Source organism: Mobula birostris, chromosome 29 (assembly GCF_030028105.1).
Source record: "Mobula birostris isolate sMobBir1 chromosome 29, sMobBir1.hap1, whole genome shotgun sequence".
Taxonomy (NCBI): Eukaryota; Metazoa; Chordata; class Chondrichthyes; order Myliobatiformes; family Myliobatidae; genus Mobula; species Mobula birostris.
The window spans coordinates 15,035,638-15,057,151 of record NC_092398.1 but is presented as its reverse complement, the minus strand read 5'-3'; the positions used below and the strand labels follow the sequence as shown (position 1 = coordinate 15,057,151).

The following is a 21,514-nucleotide window of genomic DNA, read 5'->3' as shown; positions in this document are numbered from 1 at the left end:
GGCAATGAGTTCCCCTTCATCTCTGTTCCTTGTATTCTAAGGCTGTGCCCTCTGGTCCTAATCTCCCTCCACTATAGCAAACATCCTCTCTAATAACTTGGCTTCCACAGCTGTCTGCGGCAGTGAATTCCACAGATTAACTACAAATGCTTCTTCACCTCTGTGCCTTGTGTTCTGAGGCTGTGCCATCTGGTGCCGGACTCCCACACTGTAGGAAACATCCTCTCCACTGGCTGTCAAGCAGCCATTTACCCTCATCCTTTATTGGTCTCATCTTGCATTTCAACTCTCTTCTCCCCCCACCCCCCCATTTTCTCCTCAGTCCCATCAAGTTGTATTATTCCCCTTCAAACTCGGCACAATTTACCAACTTGCCTGACTTTAAAATATGGGGAAAAACCCAGAAATCGGGAGAATATGCAAAACTCCAAGCAGTCAGTGCCGGAGCTCATGATTGAAACTAGGTTGCTGTGGCTGAGAAACAGCAAGTCTACAAGTTGTATCCCCTTGTATTAAGTAATATCAAAAGCTGATAATCTTTGTATTAAGCAGTATATATGGGGGAAAACACAGTTACCATTACTGATTGATGACCTCTCGTGAGATTTGCTTTTCCATTACACTATATTGCCTCCAGAGTTTTGAATACAGAATGAGTCACATTTCATTTCATTTATCGAGATACAGCTTGGATACCTTCCAGCCCTTTGAGCCACACTGCCCAGCAACCCCCCGATTTAATCTGAGTTTAATCACAGGACAATTTGCAATGACCAATTAACCTACCAGCCTTTGGTTGTGGGAGGAAACCGGAGCACCAGGGAGAACATACAGTGGCAGGAATTGAACCCGGCTTGCTGATACTGTAAACCTCTACGCTACTGTGCCGCCTATTCACATGTTCACGTCTCTGCCAGCGTAGTATAGGCACTTCGAGCTTTGGGCTGAACGGTATTGCAGTGGGCAGTAAACAAAATCCTAAAAAGAGAAGGCTGAAGTAGCTAAGTTTCATCAGCTTAAGTGTATAGTGCATTTAATAGAAATATCCACTTCCCCCTTTCACTTACTCCCATTTAATTCCTCTTACTCCCGTTTAATTCCTGGCCTAGTTGTGCATGTGTAGCCCCCCTGGCAAGCCTCAGGGTCGCTCAGCTCACTGTGGTCTAGGGAAACAGCCCTCGGCCCCGCCAAACTGGGTAATTAGTTTGTGTGGATGCTGTGTGATGTATCCCACCCCGCCCGAATAACAGACAATACACCAGATATGATTAAATGAATTACAGTTTATACATATTACTGGAACTATATAATTAATAGAGCATAAAATATAAAAGGAAAATAAAAGGTGCCACACTTATCAAAGTTCAATCTCTTCGTGCACAAACAGTTGGAGGTCAGGACCCTCCTTCTTCACCCTGTGATCCCCTTGGACCACCTTGACCTGCCGCCTGGGACCAACAGTGGTGGTCGACCAGACGCCCCACACGAGTCCGTCTCCGTCTCCATCTCCTCTCCTCACCGAACACCCTGGACCTCGGACTCCTGATGGGGTTCCGACCCCGTTAGCCGACTCACAGCGCCTTGTCCCCCCCTCCCCCCTCCCCCCTCCCCCCTCCCCCCTCCCCTCTCCCCGCAAAAACCCGCGCATCACAATAACTTCCAGACACACAGAAAGAAGAACAGCTATCCCAATTGGTTTGTTCACCCTCTTATCAGTAACATAATCCAAACAAACTCCTAGCCGGAGGACTTTCCCAGCAGTTAACATAACAAGCCATTTTAATTAGCCTACACAGAAACATAAAAGAAGAAACCCCTTACACATGAACTTACGGTGATTTGTTTTATCCCCCAGCATGCTTTTTTCAGCGTCAACAGACAAAACTGTAGCAGTGTGGGACAGTGAAACGGGTGAAAGAATCAAGAGGCTAAAAGGCCACACATCCTTTGTGAACTCATGTTATCCAGCCAGACGGGGACCACAGTTAGTCTGTACGGGAAGCGATGATGGAACAGTGAAGGTGATCACAATTTAACATTTGAGGCACATTGATTTTTTTTTTCCCAGTCTAATCGTTTACAGAAACCTTGCAAAGCTAAAAATTCGATGGTTTTGTTCATAAGTTCAAAAGGACTGAATACATAATAGCACAAAAGAAATACCCTCTACTTTTATGTCTGAATAGTTGAGCCTTGCTGATGGAGTTTATCAATGAATGTCTGAGTTGCACGGACTAGACATGTTCTAGATTCTGCTTTGGGTCTGTGTTGAATTTGGAAATGTGGAACTACAGTTCTGTTCAAGTTACAATTGGCTGAGGTACAAAAATTAAGGAGCAAAGGATAGTTGTAACTTTAATTTCCACTAGTTGATTTATATTGGGTAAGATGAGATCTGTATGGTTGGGGCCAGCTGGTGGCGCAACGACATTGTCTCCGGACCCAGGAGCGGAGGTTCCCGGGTTTGAAACTGCTCAGGTCCGCTCCCGAGTACGCTTTCCATCCATGCCAGGTTGAGTGTCGAGATCGCAACTTGTCCTCATAAAATAAATGGAAAATACTGAGTAAATGTCTGTGTGAGGAGTGGCGCGCCACAGTCTCTCTCTTGCTTTGTTCCTTGTAAAAGCCATGAAAAAGACATCATCACGCACACACAGACGCGCACAGACTCGCACTTACGCAGGCACACGCCAAGAAAAAAAATGTTAAAAATGAGATCTGTATGGTTGTGGCAGGTAATCTTAAGGATGCCCACTATCTGGCTTTGTACATCAGGAAATACCATTTGAACAAGTACCAGAAATCTTAGATGACTGTAGAGCTGTAACATTAAAAAGGTTAATGCTGCCAAGAAAAGAGGAAATGTGAAAGATATATTGGTTGTAAAATGGTATTCATAAAAGATGATGTGAGAAGAAGATTGTGCTTTAATAGCAAATTATAAAGAATTCCAAAGGAGTGTTTCTTCTTGACTTTGCAACTTTTGTTACTTTGAATGTATGTCACAACTAAATTGCACTTATTTTCCTGAACCTAGCTGTGGGACATCAGGAAGAAGGCTGCAATCCATACATTTCAAAACACATATCAAGTACTAGCAACAACGTTTAACGACACAAGTGATCAGATTATCTCTGGTGGCATTGATAATGACATTAAGGTAAGATGCATTTTGGAGTAAATATCTGCACAAGAATGTAAAATTGAACTCGTTAACAGGGTTAATAAAAATACAAATATTGAGTTTTGGATTTATTTGGTTGTTACTTTTGGTAAAATAACCCTATATTTCTCAAATTTTCTTGGTTCAGTCTTTGTTGAACATCAGCATTCTCTTTGAGATTAGTTTCATCAGGTAGGCTTCTTTAGGAATAGACTAACTGGTTTGGCAAGCCTAAGAAATATTTTGTATAGATTCACTTAATGGCTGCTACAGATCATTCTTCAATAAATATTTCAGTTCCATTTCTAACTAGCTGAATGATCTCCCAGTGCTCTCGTGTTATAATGGTAATTATTAAAACCTGTTCCACAGCTATGACGCCAGGTAGGACAAGCCATGTGCGTTTCTCAAAAGCTGTCTCGCTGATGAATTGCTTCTGGGAATGTTGATTCCTCAAAGAAAAATTCCAATAGCTAGCTGAGGTTTTAATAGAATACTGTTCTGCAATGTGGGGTGCTAGCTACATTTTTAATCATCTTGTCCAATTACTAAGCAAGGACACTTCTGAAAGGGGTTTACAGTACTTTATACTTTATTGTCGCCAAACAATTGATACTACAACGTACAATCATCACAGCGATATTTGATTCTGTGCTTCCCGCTCCCTGGATTACAAATCAATAGTAAATATTGAAAATTTAAATTATAAATCATAAATAGAAAATAGAAAAATGGAAAGTAAGGTAGTGCAAAAAAAAACCGAGAGGCAGGTCCGGATATCTGGAGGGTACGGCCCAGATCCAGGTCAGGATCCGTTCAGCACAGTTGGAAAGAAGCTGTTTCCAAATCTGGCCGTACGAGTCTTCAAGCTCCTGAGCCTTTTCCTGGAGGGAAGAGGGACGAAAAATGTGTTGGCTGGGTGGGTTGTGTCCTCGATTATCCTGGCAGCACTGCTCCGACAGCGGCGGTGTAAAGTGAGTCCAAGGACGGAAGATTGGTTTGTGTGATGTGCTGCGCCGTGTTTACGATCTTCTGCAGCTTCTTCTTTGGGGGCTAGTATGGGAATACAATTTTATTTTGAGCAGGTGGTGGTTAGCCTCTTTATTTCATCTGGATTTAGACGCCGCAGCTCTGATCCAGGGTTTAGACCCAGTTACTCTGAAGGAATGGTGATGTATTTACAGGTTGCCGTGGTTTGTAAATTGGAGGGGAACCTGCTGATAGTGTTGCTCCCATATGCCTGAAACGATTGTTATTGGTTGTAGTGGCAAATTTGAAAGGTGGTGTTAGAGCAGCCAAGACAAGTAACTACATTACATTTTATAGATGGCACACTCTATGGTGACTGTGTTCAGATGGAGGAGGGAGTGAATCATCATGATGCCTGCTTCATCCTGGATAGTTTTGAGCTTCAGAAGTGTGATTGGAGCTGCATACCTCCGTCACATGTTTGATTTGTGCCTTGTGAATGGGCTGAAAGGTTTTTTAGGTGTCAGGAGCCAAGTCATTTGCTGCAGGATGCCCAGCCTCTGATCTGCTCCTGTGGCTACAGTATTTAGCTTGCTGCTCCAGTCCAGTAATTCATTTTCTGGTATGTGGTGTACCCGCTCATCCATGTATGTGCCCCCTGCACTCACCCAGGATGTTGGCATTGGGCACTAGGTAATGCCATTGAATGCCCAGGGTAAGTAGTGAACCCTCTTTTTGGAGTTGGTCAATGCCTGGCATGATTAATGGTGTGAAAATTATTTGGCAGTTAACCACTCCATATTGTAAAACAAAATCCTCTGTCAAAAGTGTGCAGTTATTATGGATGAATAAGATTAAACTCATCCATAAAATCATAATACAGGGTAGCAGAATTAAGTCATTCAGGCCATCAAGTCTGCTTCACCATTTCATCGTGGCTAATCCATTTTTCCCCGTCAACCCCATTCTCTTGCCTTCACCCCATAACCTTTCAAGAACTAATCAAGAAGATGTCAATCTCTGTCTCACATACACACAATGACTTTGTCCCCACAGCTGCCTGTGGCAACAAATTCCACAGATTCACCCCTCTGGCTAAAGAAATTCCTCATCATCTCTGTTCTAAATGGACATCCCTCTATTCCGAGGCTATGCCCTCTGGTGTCTGACTGCCTCACCAAAGAAAACATCCCTTTTATATCCACTGTATTGAGGCTTTTCAACATTTGATAGGTTTCAATGAGTTCCCCTCTCATTCTTCTAAATTCCAGCAAGTACAGCCCTAGAACCATCAAACACTCCATACGATCAGCCTTTCATTCCAAGAATCATTCTGGTAAACCTCCTCTGAACCCTCTCGAATGTCAGCACTTCCTTTCTTAGATAAGGAGCCTAAAACTGCTCTCATTACTCCAGGTGGGGCCTCAGCAGTGCCTTAAAGCCTTAGCACAACATTCTTGCTTTTATATTCTAGCCTTCTAGAAATGAATGCCAACGTTGCGTTTGTCTTTCTCACTGCCAACTCAACCTGCAAGTTAACCTTTAGGGTATCTTGCACGAGGACTCCCAAGTCCCTATGTACCTTGGGTTTTTGAATTTTCTGCCCATTAAGAAAATACCTACACTTCTGTGTACCAAAGTGCATGACCATACACTTCCTGACAGTATTCCCTCTGCCAGTCCTTTGCACATTCTCCGAATCTGTCTTTAAGTCCTTCTGCATTGCAGCCTCCCTAGTTCCACAAAACTACCTCCTCCTCCACTTACATATCTTTGTATCATCCACAAACTTGGCCACAAAGCCATCAATTCTATCATCCAAATCATTGACGTAAAACATTTAATAAAAAAGCAGCCCCGACACCAGTCCCTGCAGAACACCACTAGTCAACAGCAACCAAACAGAAAACGTTCCGTTCATTTCCTCTCTTTGCTTCCTGCCAGTCAACCAATGCTCTATTCTTAATAGTGTCTTTCCTGTAATACCATGGGCTCTGATCTTACTAAGCAGCCTCATGTGTGGCACTTTGTCAAAGGCCTTCTAAAATTCCAAATACACATCATCAACCAATTCTCCTTTGCCTATCCTGTTTGTTATTTCCTCAAAGAATTCCAGTAGACTTGTCAGACAAGATTTTCCCTTAAGGTTTCTCTACCTTAAGCTCCCTAATCAAATCTGGCTCATCACACAACACCCAATCCAGAATTATCTTTCCCCAAGTGGGCTCAACCACAAGCTGCTCGTAAAAGGCCATCTCGTAGGCTTTCTATAAATTCTCTTTCTTGGGATCCAACACCAACCTTATTTTCCCAATACACGTGCATATTGAGATCCCCCATGACTATCGTAGCATTGCCCTTTTGACATGTGTTTTCTGTCTCCTGTTGAAATTTGTAGCCTACATCCTAACTACTTTTCAGAGGCCCATCAGGGTCTTTTTACTCTTGCAGTTTCTTAACTACCCACAGGGATTCTACATATTCCAATCCTATGTCACTTTCAAACGATTTGATTTCACTTTTTACCAACAGAGCTATGCTATCCCCTGCCTACCTGCCTGTCCTTTTGATACAATGTGTATTGTTGGATGTTAAGCTCTCAACTATGATCTCCTTTCAGCCACGAATCAGGGATGCCCACAATGTCACGCCTACCAAGCTGCGCTACAAGATCATTTACCTTATTCCTGCGTGCATTCGAATATAACATCTTCAGTCCTTCATTTGCCATCTTTCCAATTTTGTCCTCATATTACATTGCTGCTCATTCCACTGACTGCAATTTTGCCCTATCATCTGCAGTCTCTACAAATGTCTGTCAATTTGTTTTTCATTTTCTCTACCTGTCACTAATGTTTTAAAAGGGAAATGGGTGAATACGTGTGAAGGCATCTCAAAGGACTCCTGGTTATGAACATCTTAAAATAATCACAATCTAGGCCATTTTATTTGCAGTGCTGTTCTGAATAATTAATAAAACTCTTCAAAAATAAGTCAGAACTCCTGCCAAAAATGAGAAATCCGTGCATGAATTGTTGTTTGGATGTACATTGATCAGGTTAACTGTATATGTTGTAAAAGTTGGTTCTTTTTTTATATGTTAAAAAAAACAGTTGGACAGTACTGTAGGTTTGTGACTTGTCAGGGAGATTTCCACATTCCTGTTACATAATGCAAAATCCAAAGTTTTAACTGCAAAATAAGTGATTTTAAAATACTTTGCAGTTAATGTAAAGTACAACAAAAATAGCAATGGTAGATTTTTAAAATATTGCTGTGTTAGATTACCTACCGATAACTAAACATGTTCTATGCTGTTTCTTTGTGTTGTAGCTTCTGTAAGAAGACGAATCTCAAGGTTGTAAACTGTATATACAGTGGACTTTGATAATAAATGATACTTTAATATATACTTTGAACTTTGATCTGAACTTTTCTATTTAGGTTTGGGACCTCCGACAGAACAAGTTAATCTATACCATGCGTGGTCATACAGACTCGGTGACTGGTTTGGCTCTCAGTGGAGATGGCTCTTACCTTCTTTCTAATTCTATGGATAATACAGGTAATAAAAATGTATTTGAACAGGAAGGATGAGTGACTATGGAGTATAAAATCAGTAACTAACGAATGATTCTGTGACTAGTTTGGAAGTCTTGTGTGGAAAAAGTTCTTGTCATTCAGTAGTTTACCACATCCTGTTCATATCCCATCAGATCTCCTCATATCCACTGAATTGCCACACTTTTTAAGTGTTGGGCATGTGGCCAAGTGGTTAAGGCGTTCGTCTAGTGATCTTAAGGTCGCTAGTTCGAGCCTCAGCTGTGGCAGCGTGTTTGTGCCCTTGAGCAAGGCACTTAATCACACATTGCTCTAGTCTGTGTGAGGAGTGGCGCCCCACACAGACTTCCAATCTGCGCCTTGTAAGGCATGAAAATGCCCGACGCAGGCCTCTCGTGGTCTGGGTCGACGTTCCCCTTTAAGAAGGCAGTTTTTAGACAGAAAATGTGCTCTCAGAATCGCACAAATAGAATGTCATTGAGTGTTGAGTGAAGGTGTCTTTGCCCATTACATGTCTGTGCCAATTCCATTTTGGAAATATCTGCTTCGACTGTCCTTTCTCTGAAGTTTCAGCTTCATTCAGTTTTGAACTTTAACTGATGAATCTGCTTTTGCTGTACTTTAAGACAGAGTATTCCCAATTATAAATCCTATGATTCAGGTACAATCCTCCCTAGTAATGACAGTACTTTCAGCAAGTATTGTACCGATGTATTGCTTAGATTATAGACTGACATCCTGGAATAGCTCCGGAATCTAGAATCACTTCTATCCCAAGAAGGAACGACAGCAAGTCCATGGAGTCAAGTGCTCTCTGAGTGTTTTTCTGTTGTCCTTCATGTGCCCAATTGTTGCCAACCAGTTGCAAATCTGTGTAGACCAGAAATCATACTTGCATATTTAAGGTCTTGATGACTTACAAGAACCCATTACACGTTACTGTCATTTTCTGCATTCTGCTTGTGGTGCAACTAATTTTCTACCCATTGCCAGTGCCTCCACTTTGATGAGCAGGTCCATGGGTATCAATTGTACTGAGCCATTTTTTTTATAGTTGGCAGTTTGGCACTAGAAAAAGTTGGAAGAAAAAGGAGCAATGCAATATATAATTGATTCAACTACACTTTCTCCTAGGTGCAGGTGTAGCTATGGGAATTTGCGTAGCCCAAGCTAAAACAGCCTCTACGGATACGGGGTAATAACCCCTGTTAGGATCCTTCCAGTTTTACTCAGACCTCCATCCCTGATTCTTCTGTGACATCAATAACTGTATAAGTACTGCTTCCTTTGCTAGTATTTCATTTAAATTTAATTATCTTTGCTATCAGTTTTCACATTTCCCTCCTTTTCATATAGTCCATATCTGAATCTTCCATTCCCTTCCTTGACATCTCTAATCTCTTTAGAACATAGAACAGTACAGCACAGGAACAGGCCCTTTGACCCACAATGTTGTACCGAACCGGCTAAAAGCAAATCAAAAACACCCAAACACTAACTCCTACCTACACAATGTTCATCTTCATGATCAGGTAACACACATCAAAGTTGCTGGTGACCGCAGCAGGCCAGGCAGCATCTCTAGGAAGAGGTGCAGTCGACGTTTCAGGCCGAGACCCTTCGTCCTGAAACGTCGACTGCACCTCTTCCTAGAGATGCTGCCTGGCCTGCTGTGTTCACCAGCAACTTTGATGTGTGTTGTTTGAATTTCCAGCATCTGCAGAATTCCTGTTGTTCATGATCAGGTGCCTATCTAAACATCACTTAAAAGCCTCTGATGTATGTGGCTCTACCAACCAGGCAGTGCATTCCAGGCATCAGCACTGAGTAAAATAAACTTGCCCCTCACATCGCCTTTGAATCAACCCTTCTCGCCGTCAATGCATGCTGTCTGGTATTAGACATTTCTACCCTGGGGGAAAAAAATGCTCCCTATCTGCTCTACCTATGCCTCTCATAATCTTATAAACCTCTGTCAGATCTCCCCTCAGCCTCTGGCACTCCAGAGAAAGCAACCCATGTTTGTCCAGCCTCACACACCCTCTAAACCAGGCAGCATCCTGGTAAACCTCCTCTGCGCCCTCTCCAAAGCCTCAATATCTTTCCTACAGTGTGGCGACCAGAACTGTATGCAATACTCCAGATGTGGCTTAACCAGAGTTTTATAAAGTTGCGATGTATCCTTCATTAGGAAAAATTAGTGCAACTCTCTCCACAGCACCTTCCACCTTGCTTCCTATAACAAACAATGGAATTCACCAGCTATCACTGTTGCTATTCCATTCACTAACTTCCTCTGTCTTTTCTGAGGTATTAAGGTGTCTGGCTTTTCCCTTAACCATAGCTTTTACTCCTTGCCATAGCCTGCTGGGTTCACAACTTCAATTTGATAAATGTTGTAAATTTCTGCTCTTGGCTCCTCTTCTCCCAGTCAGAACACAGATGGGGTCTTCATTGCCTTCACCAAACCTCCAACTAAACTCTACGTTCAACAAATCTTTCTCCATAATTTCTGTCACCTCCATCAGGATTCCACCATATGATTCACTTGCCCCTTTCCAGTTTCTTGCTTGTCTGGCTGTACTTTTCCAAATCCTTCAACCACTTCCCTTCCCATCCATTGACAGGCATGTAATACTTGTCCTTTAACTATTCTTTTCTTTTTTGGGCGAAGCAGCAATTCATTGACTTTATCAGCAGTGATTCAGGCTGCTAATATTGCATTTAGCACTCAAAGTGGTCACCTATAAATTAGAGAAACTGCAATAGATTTGATGATTACTTTGCAGAATACCTCTGTTCAATCCAGGGTGATTGCAAGCTTCCTGTCACTTCAGTTCTCTCACTCTGACCTCTCTTTCAGTTTGTGGGACAGTTCTTCATTTTCTTTCTGAGCATATTGCAACTTGTACTTAATACTGAATCGAACAATTTTAGATTACAATCTTCCTTTCATCTTCACAGAGTGTACTTTTATGTTTCAGATGTGTTTTAGACCATAAGATATAGGAGCAGAATTAGGCCATTTGGCCCATTGAGTCTGCTGTACTTTTCTTCTCAGCCCCTGCCTGCCTTCTCCCTATATCCCTTCATGCCCTGATCAATCAAGAATCTTACAGCTTCATAAAGACTTGGTCTCCACAACCGCCTTTGGCAACAAATTCCACAGATTCACCAATCTGGCTAAAGAAATGCCTCCTCATCTCCGTTTTAAAAGGACAACCTTCTATCCTGAGTCTGTGTCCTCTGGTGTTAGACTCTCCCACCACAGGAAACATCCTCTCCCCATCCACTCAGAGTATCAAGGCTTTTTTTTTATTATCTCTTTGTCTTGAACTGCTGCTTTTGAAGTGATTACTACCTTCACAATCTTCCTCTGCATTCTATCACTGGAAGTTCTGTCCATCTCTGCTCCTCTCTGCAACTCAACATGCTAGTTTTCCCACTTCTCCAATTCTGATGAAAAATAATTGACGAGGAACATCGATTGGGATGACTCCCCCATGGATGCTGCACGAGTTCTTCTTCACTACTTCCAGCACTTGGTTTTGTTTAGGATTTCCATCATTGGCATATGGTTATCCTTGTCTGGATATCTACGTAGACTTAGCTAGAATAAGTGCATCAAAATATGAAATGGGAACTGTTGTTTTTCCTTCCTACTGCAGAGCCATCAAGACCAAATGTAGCTTCCATTCCAGTGGCTCTATTGTGATTGATAAGCTCAATACAGTAAGACCAGCTAACTTCCAAATTGTGCTGAACCAAATGTACAGGGTGAGGGGAGTGATGCTTCCTTGCATCTTGTTTTCACCTGTGTGTGCTATGTAAATTGGTACAGGTGGTGGATGAGGTTGCTGGAGTCTTCAGTATTTGTGCTATATTTTTATCAAGAAGTATTTCTGTATTGGAAGAAAAGTCAATTGCAGTCTGATTTGATTTGCAGTGAGAGTTTGGGATGTGCGACCATTCGCTCCGAAAGAAAGATGTGTAAAAATATTCCAGGGTAACGTGCACAACTTTGAAAAGGTAGGTGCCTTTATCTTAAAACTGTGTGAGCTTGGGAAATCAAAAATAACTTAATGGGACAGATGTACTTTGAGAATAGTAAGCAGGGATTTAGTCTGTCGTTTTGGAAGTTTCCCTTTCTGCAGTTACCCTTTACTCCAGAAAAGGGAAAACAAATGAAAACAACACTTGGGTTATTTATTCTTATTTTGATTATCATAGCTGATTACAATCAACACTTAATATTTCCTATAGTGGATGAGACTAGGAACAGAGGGCACAACCTCAAGTCAAAATATAGGGACCACCATTTAGAACAGAGATGAGGGATCTGTTTAGCTAGAGTGTGGTGAATCTATGGAATTCATTGCTGCAGGTGGCTGTGGAGGCCTGGTCAGTGGGTGTATTTAAGGTGGAGGTTGATAGGTTCTTGACAAGTCAGGGCATGAAAGATTACAGGGAGAAAGCAGGGCAAAAGGGGTTGAAAGGGAAATCGGTCGGCCATGACCAAGTGATTTTTTTTTAATATAATTTTTATTGAGTTTTCAAAAAGAATACATGAAAAGCTAAAATCTACCCTCCCCCCTCCCCTTAACCCTCCCCCCTCATATATATAGTCCTACCTAAAAAGAAAGAAAGAGAGAAAAAAGAAAAGAACTGCCTGGGTGTTGGAAGGTTTCCACATGCTCCATGGGATTCAAAATAAATTTGGTATAAGTATTCGTTACTTTCCCCAAGGGACCAAGGTCTTTATCGGAGCACTTAAATATGCCATCCTATCTTTTGTAAATAAGGGCGCCAAATATTCAAAAATGTTACATATTTATCTCTTAAATTATAAGTAATTTTTTCGAGTGGAATAGAAATAGCCATTTCATTATTCCAACGATCCATACTTAAATACGAATCAGATTTCCAAGTAACTGCTATAATCTTCTTAGCTACTGCCAATGCAATTTTTATAAATTCTTTCTGATATTTATTCAATTTAAGTTTCGGTTTTATCCCTTCAATATCACCTAATAGAAATAATACAGGGTTATGTGGAAGTTGAGTTCCAGTAATTTGTTCCAATAAGACTCTTAAATTTATCCAAAAGGGTTGAATTTTAAAACAAGACCAAGTAGAATGTAAAAAAGTACCAATTTCTTGATTACACCGAAAGCATTTATCAGATAGATTTGAATTTAATCTATTTATTTTTTGTGGTGTAATATATAATTGGTGTAAAAAATTATATTGTACTAATCTAAGTCGAACATTTATTGTATTTGTCATACTGTCAAGACAGAGTCTTGACCAATTTGTTTCATCAGTATTAATATTCAAATCTGTTTCCCATTTTTGCTTTGACTTATGGGTTCCTTGTTTAATTGTTCTTGAATCAAGTTATACATACAAGAAATAAATTTTTTAATTTTCCCTTTTTGAATTAAAATTTCAATTTCATTAGGTTTTGGCAAAAACATTGTTTGACCCAGCTTACCTTTTAAGTAAGCCCTTAATTGAAAGTAACAAAAGAAAGTATTATTAGATATTTTATATTTATCCTTTAATTGTTCAAATGACATCAATATACCTCGTTAAAAACAATCTCCTATAAATTTAATCCCTTTTTGGTACCAATTATATAAAAGTTGATTGTCCATTGTAAAAGGAATAAGTCTGTTTTGAAACAAAGGTCTCCTTGCTAATAGAGATTTCTTTGTTTCATTATCATCATTTATCTTATTCCATAAATCAATCAAATGTGTTAATATAGGAGATTCTTTCTTTTCCCGTATCCATTTAGATTCCCATTTATATATAAAATCTTCAGGTCTATTTTCTCCTATCTTATCTAGTTCTATTTTAATCCATGCTGGTTTTTGATCATCGAAGAAAGATGCAATAAATCTAAGTTGATTTGCTTTATAATAGTTTTTAAAGTTTGGAAGTTGTAACCCTCCTAACCTAAATTTACGTCAATTTTTCCAATGATATTCTTGACATTTTACCTTTCCAAAGAAATTTTCTCACACATTTATTTAACTCTTGAAAAAATTTCTGTGGCAATTGTATTGGTAATGTTTGAAACAAATACTGTAATCTAGGAAATATATTCATTTTTACAACATTGACTCTACCTACTAATGTTATTGGTAGTATCATCCATTTGTCAAAATCTTCTTGAATTTTTTTCAACAGTGGTAAATAATTAAATTTATATAAATTCTTTACATCATTATCAAGTCTTATACCTAAATACTTTATACCCTTTACCGGCCATCTAAATTGGGTTACTAATCGACATTGACTATAGTCTCCTTTAGTAAGAGGTAAAATTTCACTTTTATCCCAATTTATTTTGTAACCTGATACCTTCCCATATTCATCCAATCTTGAAGATAGTTTATGTAACGAATGTTGTGGGTTTGTTAAATAGATCAAAACATCATCGGCAAAAAGATTAATTTTATATTCCTCCTGATTAACTCTAAAACCCATAATATCTGGATCAATTCTGATTAGTTCTGCTAATGGCTCTATCGCCAGTACAAGTAAAGCAGGTGATAATGGCAACCTTGTCTAGTTGACCTTTTTAAACTGGAATGGTGTTGAAATTTGAGAATTTGTCACTACTTTAGCTTTAGGGTTAGAATTTAAAGTTTTAATCCAATTTATAAAAGATGTTCCTAACCCATATTTTTCTAATACTTTAAATAAAAAATCCCATTCTAATCTATCAAATGCTTTTTCTGCATCCAAAGCTACTACTATATTCTTCTCATCCCTTTTTTGTGCCAAATGAATTATACTGAGTAGCCGGGTTACATTATCTGCCAATTGTCTATTTTTAATAAATCCTGTTTGATCCATATGTATTAATTTTGGTAAATATTTAGATAATCTATTCGATAACATTTTTGCTATTATTTTATAATCCGTATTCAATAAAGAAATAGGTCTGTATGATGTTGGTTTCATAGAGTCTCTGTCTTTTTTTGGCAATACTATTACAATCGCTGTTGAAAAAGATTCTGGAAGTTTATGTATTTTTTCTGCTTGACGTATTAGTTCCATAAAAAGAGGAAATAATAAATCTTTAAATTTTTTATAAAATTCAGGTGGAAAACCATCTTCTCCTGGAGATTTATTACTTTGGAGTGATCCTAAAGCTTCTTCAACTTCTTTTAATGTAAAAGGCATATCTAATCACTTCTGTTCTTCCAAATTCAATTTCGGAAGAGAAATTTGTGATAAAAACCTTTCTATCTTATTAACATCATTTTGGGATTCTGATTGATATAATTCAGAATAGAAATTTTTAAAAGTTTCATTTATTTCAAGAGGTTTATAAGATATTTTATTTGCCCTTGTTCTAATTGCATGTATTGTTTTGGAAGCTTGTTCTGTTTTCAACTGCCAGGCAAGAATTTTATGTGCTCTCTCACCTAACTCATAATACCTTTGTTTAGTTCTTATAATTGCTTTTTCCGTTCTATATGTCTGAAGCGTATTATATTGTAACTTCTTATTAACAAGTTGTCTTCGTTTTTCTTCTGACATATATCTTTGAGATTCTTTTTCTATTTTTGTAATCTCTTTTTCCAATTGATCTAGTTCTGCCATATATTCTTTCTTAATTTTAGACATATAACTTATTATCTGGCCCCTAAGATATGCTTTCATCACATCCCATAATATAAATTTATCATCCACTGAATGAAAATTTGTATCCAAAAAAAATTGAATCTGCTTTTTCATAAAATCACAGAAATCTTGACGTTTTAATAATGTTGAATTAAATCTCCATCTATAAGCCACTTCTACCTTATCAGCCATTATTATTGTCATTAATAAAGGGGAATGATCTGATAATATTCTTGCTTTATATTCCATATTTTTCACTGTGTTGAATATGCATTGATAATAGAAACAAATCTATCCTTGAGTAAGTTTTATGTCTATGGGAATAGAACGAATAGTCTCTTTCTTCAGGATTGATTCTTCTCCATATATCAATCAAATTTAAATCCTTCATCAATGATAAAGTTAATTTACTGCCTTCGATTTTATAACAGCCTTGGTTGATCTATCTAAGACTGGGTCTAAGCAAAAATTAAAGTCTCCTCCAATTAATATTTTTTCATGTGCATCCCCCAAATTCAGAAAAGCTTCTTGTATGAATTTTGCATCATTTTCGTTTGGTGCATAAATATTCATAAAAGTCCATAATTCAGAAAAAAGTTTACAATGTATAATCACATATCTCCCCGCAGAATCAGTTACTACATTTTGTATTCTAATTGGTAACGTTTTATTGATCAAAATTGCTACTCCCCTCGCTTTTGAATTAAATGAAGCCGCAACAACACTTCCCACCCAATCTCTCTTTAGTTTCTGATGTTCTGTTTCTGTTAGGTGTGTTCCTGTAAAAAAGCTAAATCTATCTTCATTTTTTTAAATATGTGTTAAGATTCTTTTTCTTTTCACTGGTCCATTAAGCCCATTAACATTAAAATTCAAAAAATTCAATAAATTAGTCATTATTCTTAACAAAGTTACTCCAATCTGAAACATTACTTATCTTCTCAACTCTCATAGTTCCTTGGGGAATCTCTTTAAACCTCACCATGTTGCTATGTGTTTCCCTCCCAACCTTCCAGGCAAAAAGAAAAGATAGAAAGAATACAAAAAAAGAAAAAACAAAATACCCCCCCACTAATGTTGTGAATGAAAAGATACACAACACTACCCCCCTCCATTTTACGGGTCGTGGCAAAAGCCACGCTTGCACACATGATTAGCGTTGCAATCGAACAGTGCTTCTTCCAGCTCCCCCGCAACAAAAAAATTATATATATATATACACACACACAAAACTAATGTTACTATTCCCAACTAATATTCCTCCAGTTTTAACCTTTCTTACCCCCCTCGTATAATTAATGATATATTTATACATTCATCCAGCTTCAAAAATCCAACAAGTCCATTCTGTAACCCAATCTTCATCTTCAATCTATCTCGCTCCCCTGGATTTGTTCTTGTATCTGGTGAATATTCAGAGAATCTCGCACAAACTGCTCTGCTTTCTGGTAGTCATCAAAAAATCTTTTTTCTCCACCAGGCAAAAAAATCTTCAAGGTTGCAGGATAACACAGTATAAATTGATAACCATGATCCCATAGGGTTTTTTTCACTGGATTAAATTTCTTCCTTCTCTTCAAAAGTTCATAACTTATATCAGGGTAGAAAAAAACTTTGTTCCCTTTAATTATCAATGGCCCTTTTCTATCCTTGGCAGCTCGAGCAGCTGCCTGTAGAATCCTTTCCTTGTCTTGAAATCTTAAGAATTTTATTAAAATCGATCGTGGATATTGGTCATCTTTTGGTTTTGGTCTTAGAGCTCTATGTGCCCGCTCAATTTCAATTGGTCAAACCTCCTCTTCCATTTGCAAAACATCCGGGATCCATTTTTGAAAAAATTCTATTGGTTTTTCTCCCTCCGTACCTTCTTTAAGACCAACAATTTTAATATTATTACGTCTACTGAAATTTTCCAACATGTCCACTTTCTCCAAGAGTCGATTTCTTTCCGAGTTCCAGACAAGCAAATCATTTTCTGTTTTTTCCACTCTATCATTCATATGCCCCATTGCTCTTTCCATCTTTTGAAGCTTCTTATCCATTTTGTCCTGTCTTTCCATAACTTTATTATAGCACATCTTCGTATCTCTAAGCTCTTCTCTTACTTTTCTTAGTTCAGCCGTTAATTGCAATATAGCCTCTCTTATGTCTCTATCATCTCCTTTACTTCCAGTCGCTTCCAATTCTTCGTCCTCTTCTTCATCTGTGTTCTCTGCAGAATCCAGTTCTGACTCTGAGTCATTTTCAATTGCAGTGGCTGTCGGTTCTTGTAGTTTGCGTTGTGTCAATTTGCGCATGCGCTCTTCTTTGCGCATGCGCATTTCCGGTGCCTTCTTCGAAGAACCCGTTACCACCGCCATTGCTCCCTGTTCTACCGAAGGAGATCCAACCTGAGTCCGAGGCTCCATCATTGCAGTAGGCCCTTTTTTCTTCCCCTCTCGCGGCTGCTTCGCAACAGCAGACTTCTTTTGTTGCGGTTTAGGAGGCATATCGTAAAGTAGTCTTACAAAGTTTATAAATAGTTTTCAGAAAATATTTATTAACTTTGTTTTGTTTAAACAGTACTTTACTGATTTGTTGCGGAAGAGCTGGATTTACACATCTCAATCTCACGTCATCACGTGACGCCCCCCCATGACCAAGTGATTGAGCAAATTCGATGGGCTGAATGCCCTAATTCTGCTCCAATATCTTATATTCTGAATGATTTCTGACTTGGTAACATGTGCAAGTGCTGTAGATCATGGAGTATTTTATTCTATATCTCTAATATTTGGAATAAGTTGCTCTGAATTATTAGTTAACTGGTGCAAGGTGGAGTCTCTCTGGAATATAGTTATGCCCAAATGACATTATGCAATTTCTTGTAGAACCTCTTGAGATGTTCATGGTCAACTGATGGAAGCAAAATAGCAGCTGGATCCGCAGACAGGTGAACACATTGATTATATCTTATCCATTTATTATTATTTACTTCCGTTTGGTTTGTGAAGTGAGAACTTCTGATCAGTCTTTGGACCTGATTATGTTTGGTTGTACTGTTTCGCTGTTGACTGAGTTGTATTTAGAGCATCCTCTGAAGGTCAGGAATACTGGGTGAAGGAAATTAATTTAAATTTCATTTGCAAAGTGGTGAAATCTATTGCAAAATGAGTAGCACAGTGTGGTGAAAGTCTACAAGTTCTAAAGCTTTGATCTTAAAGTTGAGGAATATATGTAGATTAGGTTAAAGTATGAAAAAGTAAATTAGATATCAGTCGTTTTTTATTGGCAAAGCACATATATCTGTTTCATTAACTTACTGTGTCAAAAATTTCCTGTTTTCAAATCAGTCTTGGTTTCACCCTCCCTCTATGTAATCTTCAACATCAACTCTGATACTTCGCTGTTCCAGTTCTGTTCCCTTGGGTGTCACCTGCTGGAGCTGAAGCTGCCAAAATCCCTCTGCATTTGTCACTGTACTCATTTTGAGGATTATCCTTAAAGAGCTATATTTCTCCAAGCCTTCTGGCATCTGCCAAAAATCGCTGTGATTTTTAAACATGGCTGTTCTTGTCTGGTTAGACTGAAGCACCTGAGTGATATTCACTATATTAAATCTATGTAAATGAATGCTATTGAAACTTTGAATCCACAGTGAATGTTGGCATTGTTTCTTCCAGATTTGTCTATGTCTGGGATACAACATCACGAAGAATTTTATACAAGTTACCAGGACATGCAGGCTCAGTGAATGAGGTGGCATTTCACCCTGAAGAACCAATCAGTAAGTTGATTTATTGGGATATTTTTAGACAAACTCAGCTAAAGTTCTGAGATGCTGCATGTTACTGCTGAAATGGGGCAGGTGTCTGTTTCCTGCCTTCTAACACAGGTGACTTCTTGACTGTGTCCCACCTTACTTGAATTGATTGGCCATGAAGCACTTTAAAAGACCTCAGTGTGAAATATTTTTGATAAATGAAACCTTTGTGAATTTGCAAAAGTTTCTTAATGTCATTCATGCTGCAGGGATCTCTGAACCACAAGCTGAGTTTGTTTAGAGAACTTTGAAATCCTAGATTCAGTTTTGACTGTTCTTAACCCTGATTTATACTTCTGCGTCAACGCGACGCTGTAAGTACTGCGTCACCGCAAAGCCACCACGGATCCCTACGCCAGAGCCTATGTTGCTGCAACACGCACCTCTCCCAAAATGTAACTGCGCGTCGCAGCAACGCAGACCTTAAGAACTGTGATTGGTCTGCTTGGTAGCATCGCATTTCATCCTACACTGCAATAGCTTCCCATTGGGCGAGGGCAGGGAAGGAACTCTGGCTGCAATGCTTTCCATAAAGCTTTACAGACCTCCGAAATTATGGAGGACACATTTTGCTTCTGCGAAAAAAGATGCTTGCTTCTTGTTTACCCTGAGAAAGACTACCATGACCACGATGCCTTGCACGGGCAGGTGTGTGCACATGCGTGACATGCGCAAATTGCAGAGCGAGGCAGACACACCAACGCACAGGTATAAATGCTCACAGCGCGCGTAGGTCACTTGCGTAGGTTACGGCGTCGTGTTGACGCAGTAGTATAAATCAGGCTTTAGATGTAATTAATACAGTATTTGACTCATCTGCTTGGTAGTGTAGGGCAACAAGGGACCCAGGTTCAGTTCTTGCTGCTGCCTGTAAGGAGATTGTACATTCACCCCACGACCGCGTGGGTTTCCTCTAGGTGTTCCGATTTCCTCCCACGGTCCAAAGACATTCCGGTTGGTAGGTTAATTGGTCATTTTAAATTGTCCCATGATTAGGCTAGAATTAAATCGGGGGATTACTGGGCGGCGTGAATGGAAGCACCTATTCTGCACTGTGTCTCATTAAATAAAGAAGTTTATGAAAATGCTGTTGAATAGCTTAAGGAATTAGGAATATATGATTTAAAATTTATGTTTTGATTTTTTTTTCAGCAAAAGCAGACGCTTTAGTAATCTTAATGCCAGAATTGTGTGGCTTATTATAATGTAGCTCTAGTGATGTTGAACTTATTTTGCTATTCAGTGAAACTTTTGTGTAGCAGTGATAGAGCAACTTTCTGTTTTATTCCATCAGTTTTGTCAGCCTCCAGTGATAAAAGGCTCTACCTTGGAGAGATACAATAAAGGGGAACAGTTTGTGCAGAGGAACTTCACCTGACTTCTATCTGCATGGTGCCCAGAAACTGTTTGAATCCCAAGAAAGAAAGTAATGCCAAGTTTAAAGAAAAACAATGTGTATACAATCAACTGAGTTTCTGGTAGTTTGTGCACCAGCCACATGAATGAAGGGTCATTGTTACAGAATCTGAATCCACACAGTTTCTGCTCTTGTAAAGTCTAGCCCATGTTCACTTTTATATAATAACTGTATAGATCTTTTTATATTCTGAAGAAATAAATTGTTGTTTCTTTTGCTTAAAACTGACTGGAAGTTGCTGTGAACAGTGTATATCTTATGAAAAGATCCTTCATATCTAAATGATTAAATAGAATAATCATTATGAGTACATTATCTAGAAGTTTTATATTTTTGGGCTCTTAACTAATTACTAGTTTGTATTAATGATAGAATATATTCATATCCTCTTGAAGGAATCTCGTTTCTACAATTGGTTAATTCTAATTTAAGATCTGGCACGGAAGCAGAAAATGCTAGAAGCATTCAGCAGGTCAGACAGCATCCATTTAATGAGAACCAAAGTTAACATTTCAAGTTGAAGACCCTGTAACAGAATTCTTTCCAGAAATGCCTCCTGACCTAAATATTTCTAGCATTTTCTATATTTTTTGATATCTATATTCCCAGTTTTTCTTTTGATTTTCATTTATAATTTGGCAACGCGAGTTAAAATTCTGCCGCACCAGTTGGAGATTTTAAATTCTGTCAAAGAGCTTGCTTCTGTGATGATTTTTTTTTTAAAAAAAGACTTGCAGTTATTACATTGATGTTATTGTTCCTTAAAACTCAGAAGGTACATCAATATGTTTAATTCAGGAGTCCTGATAAAGGATCTCTGCCTGAAATGTCAACACTCTATTCTCATCCATAGATGCTGCCTGACCTGCTGAGCTCCTTCAGCACATTGTATGTATTGCTCTCTATTTCCAGTATCTACAGTATCTCTTGCCTATGCTTAATTCTTTACTGGCCATTGCAA

General features: G+C 38.8%; 1 protein-coding gene across 1 annotated transcript in view; it reads left to right on the top strand.

Moving 5' to 3' along the window:
• snrnp40 (small nuclear ribonucleoprotein 40 (U5)) overlaps positions 1-20,777 on the top strand; it is a 36,476-nt gene extending 15,699 nt beyond the window's left edge. Inside the window, exons 4-10 of the mRNA XM_072246945.1 lie at positions 1,856-2,021; positions 3,038-3,160; positions 7,577-7,697; positions 11,640-11,722; positions 18,205-18,266; positions 18,997-19,100; positions 20,431-20,777. Of these exons, the coding sequence (XP_072103046.1) occupies positions 1,856-2,021; positions 3,038-3,160; positions 7,577-7,697; positions 11,640-11,722; positions 18,205-18,266; positions 18,997-19,100; positions 20,431-20,480 (709 nt within the window). The 3' untranslated portion in view covers positions 20,481-20,777. The remainder of the gene's footprint in view (positions 1-1,855; positions 2,022-3,037; positions 3,161-7,576; positions 7,698-11,639; positions 11,723-18,204; positions 18,267-18,996; positions 19,101-20,430) is intronic.
• The last annotated feature ends 737 nt before the right edge of the window (positions 20,778-21,514 follow it).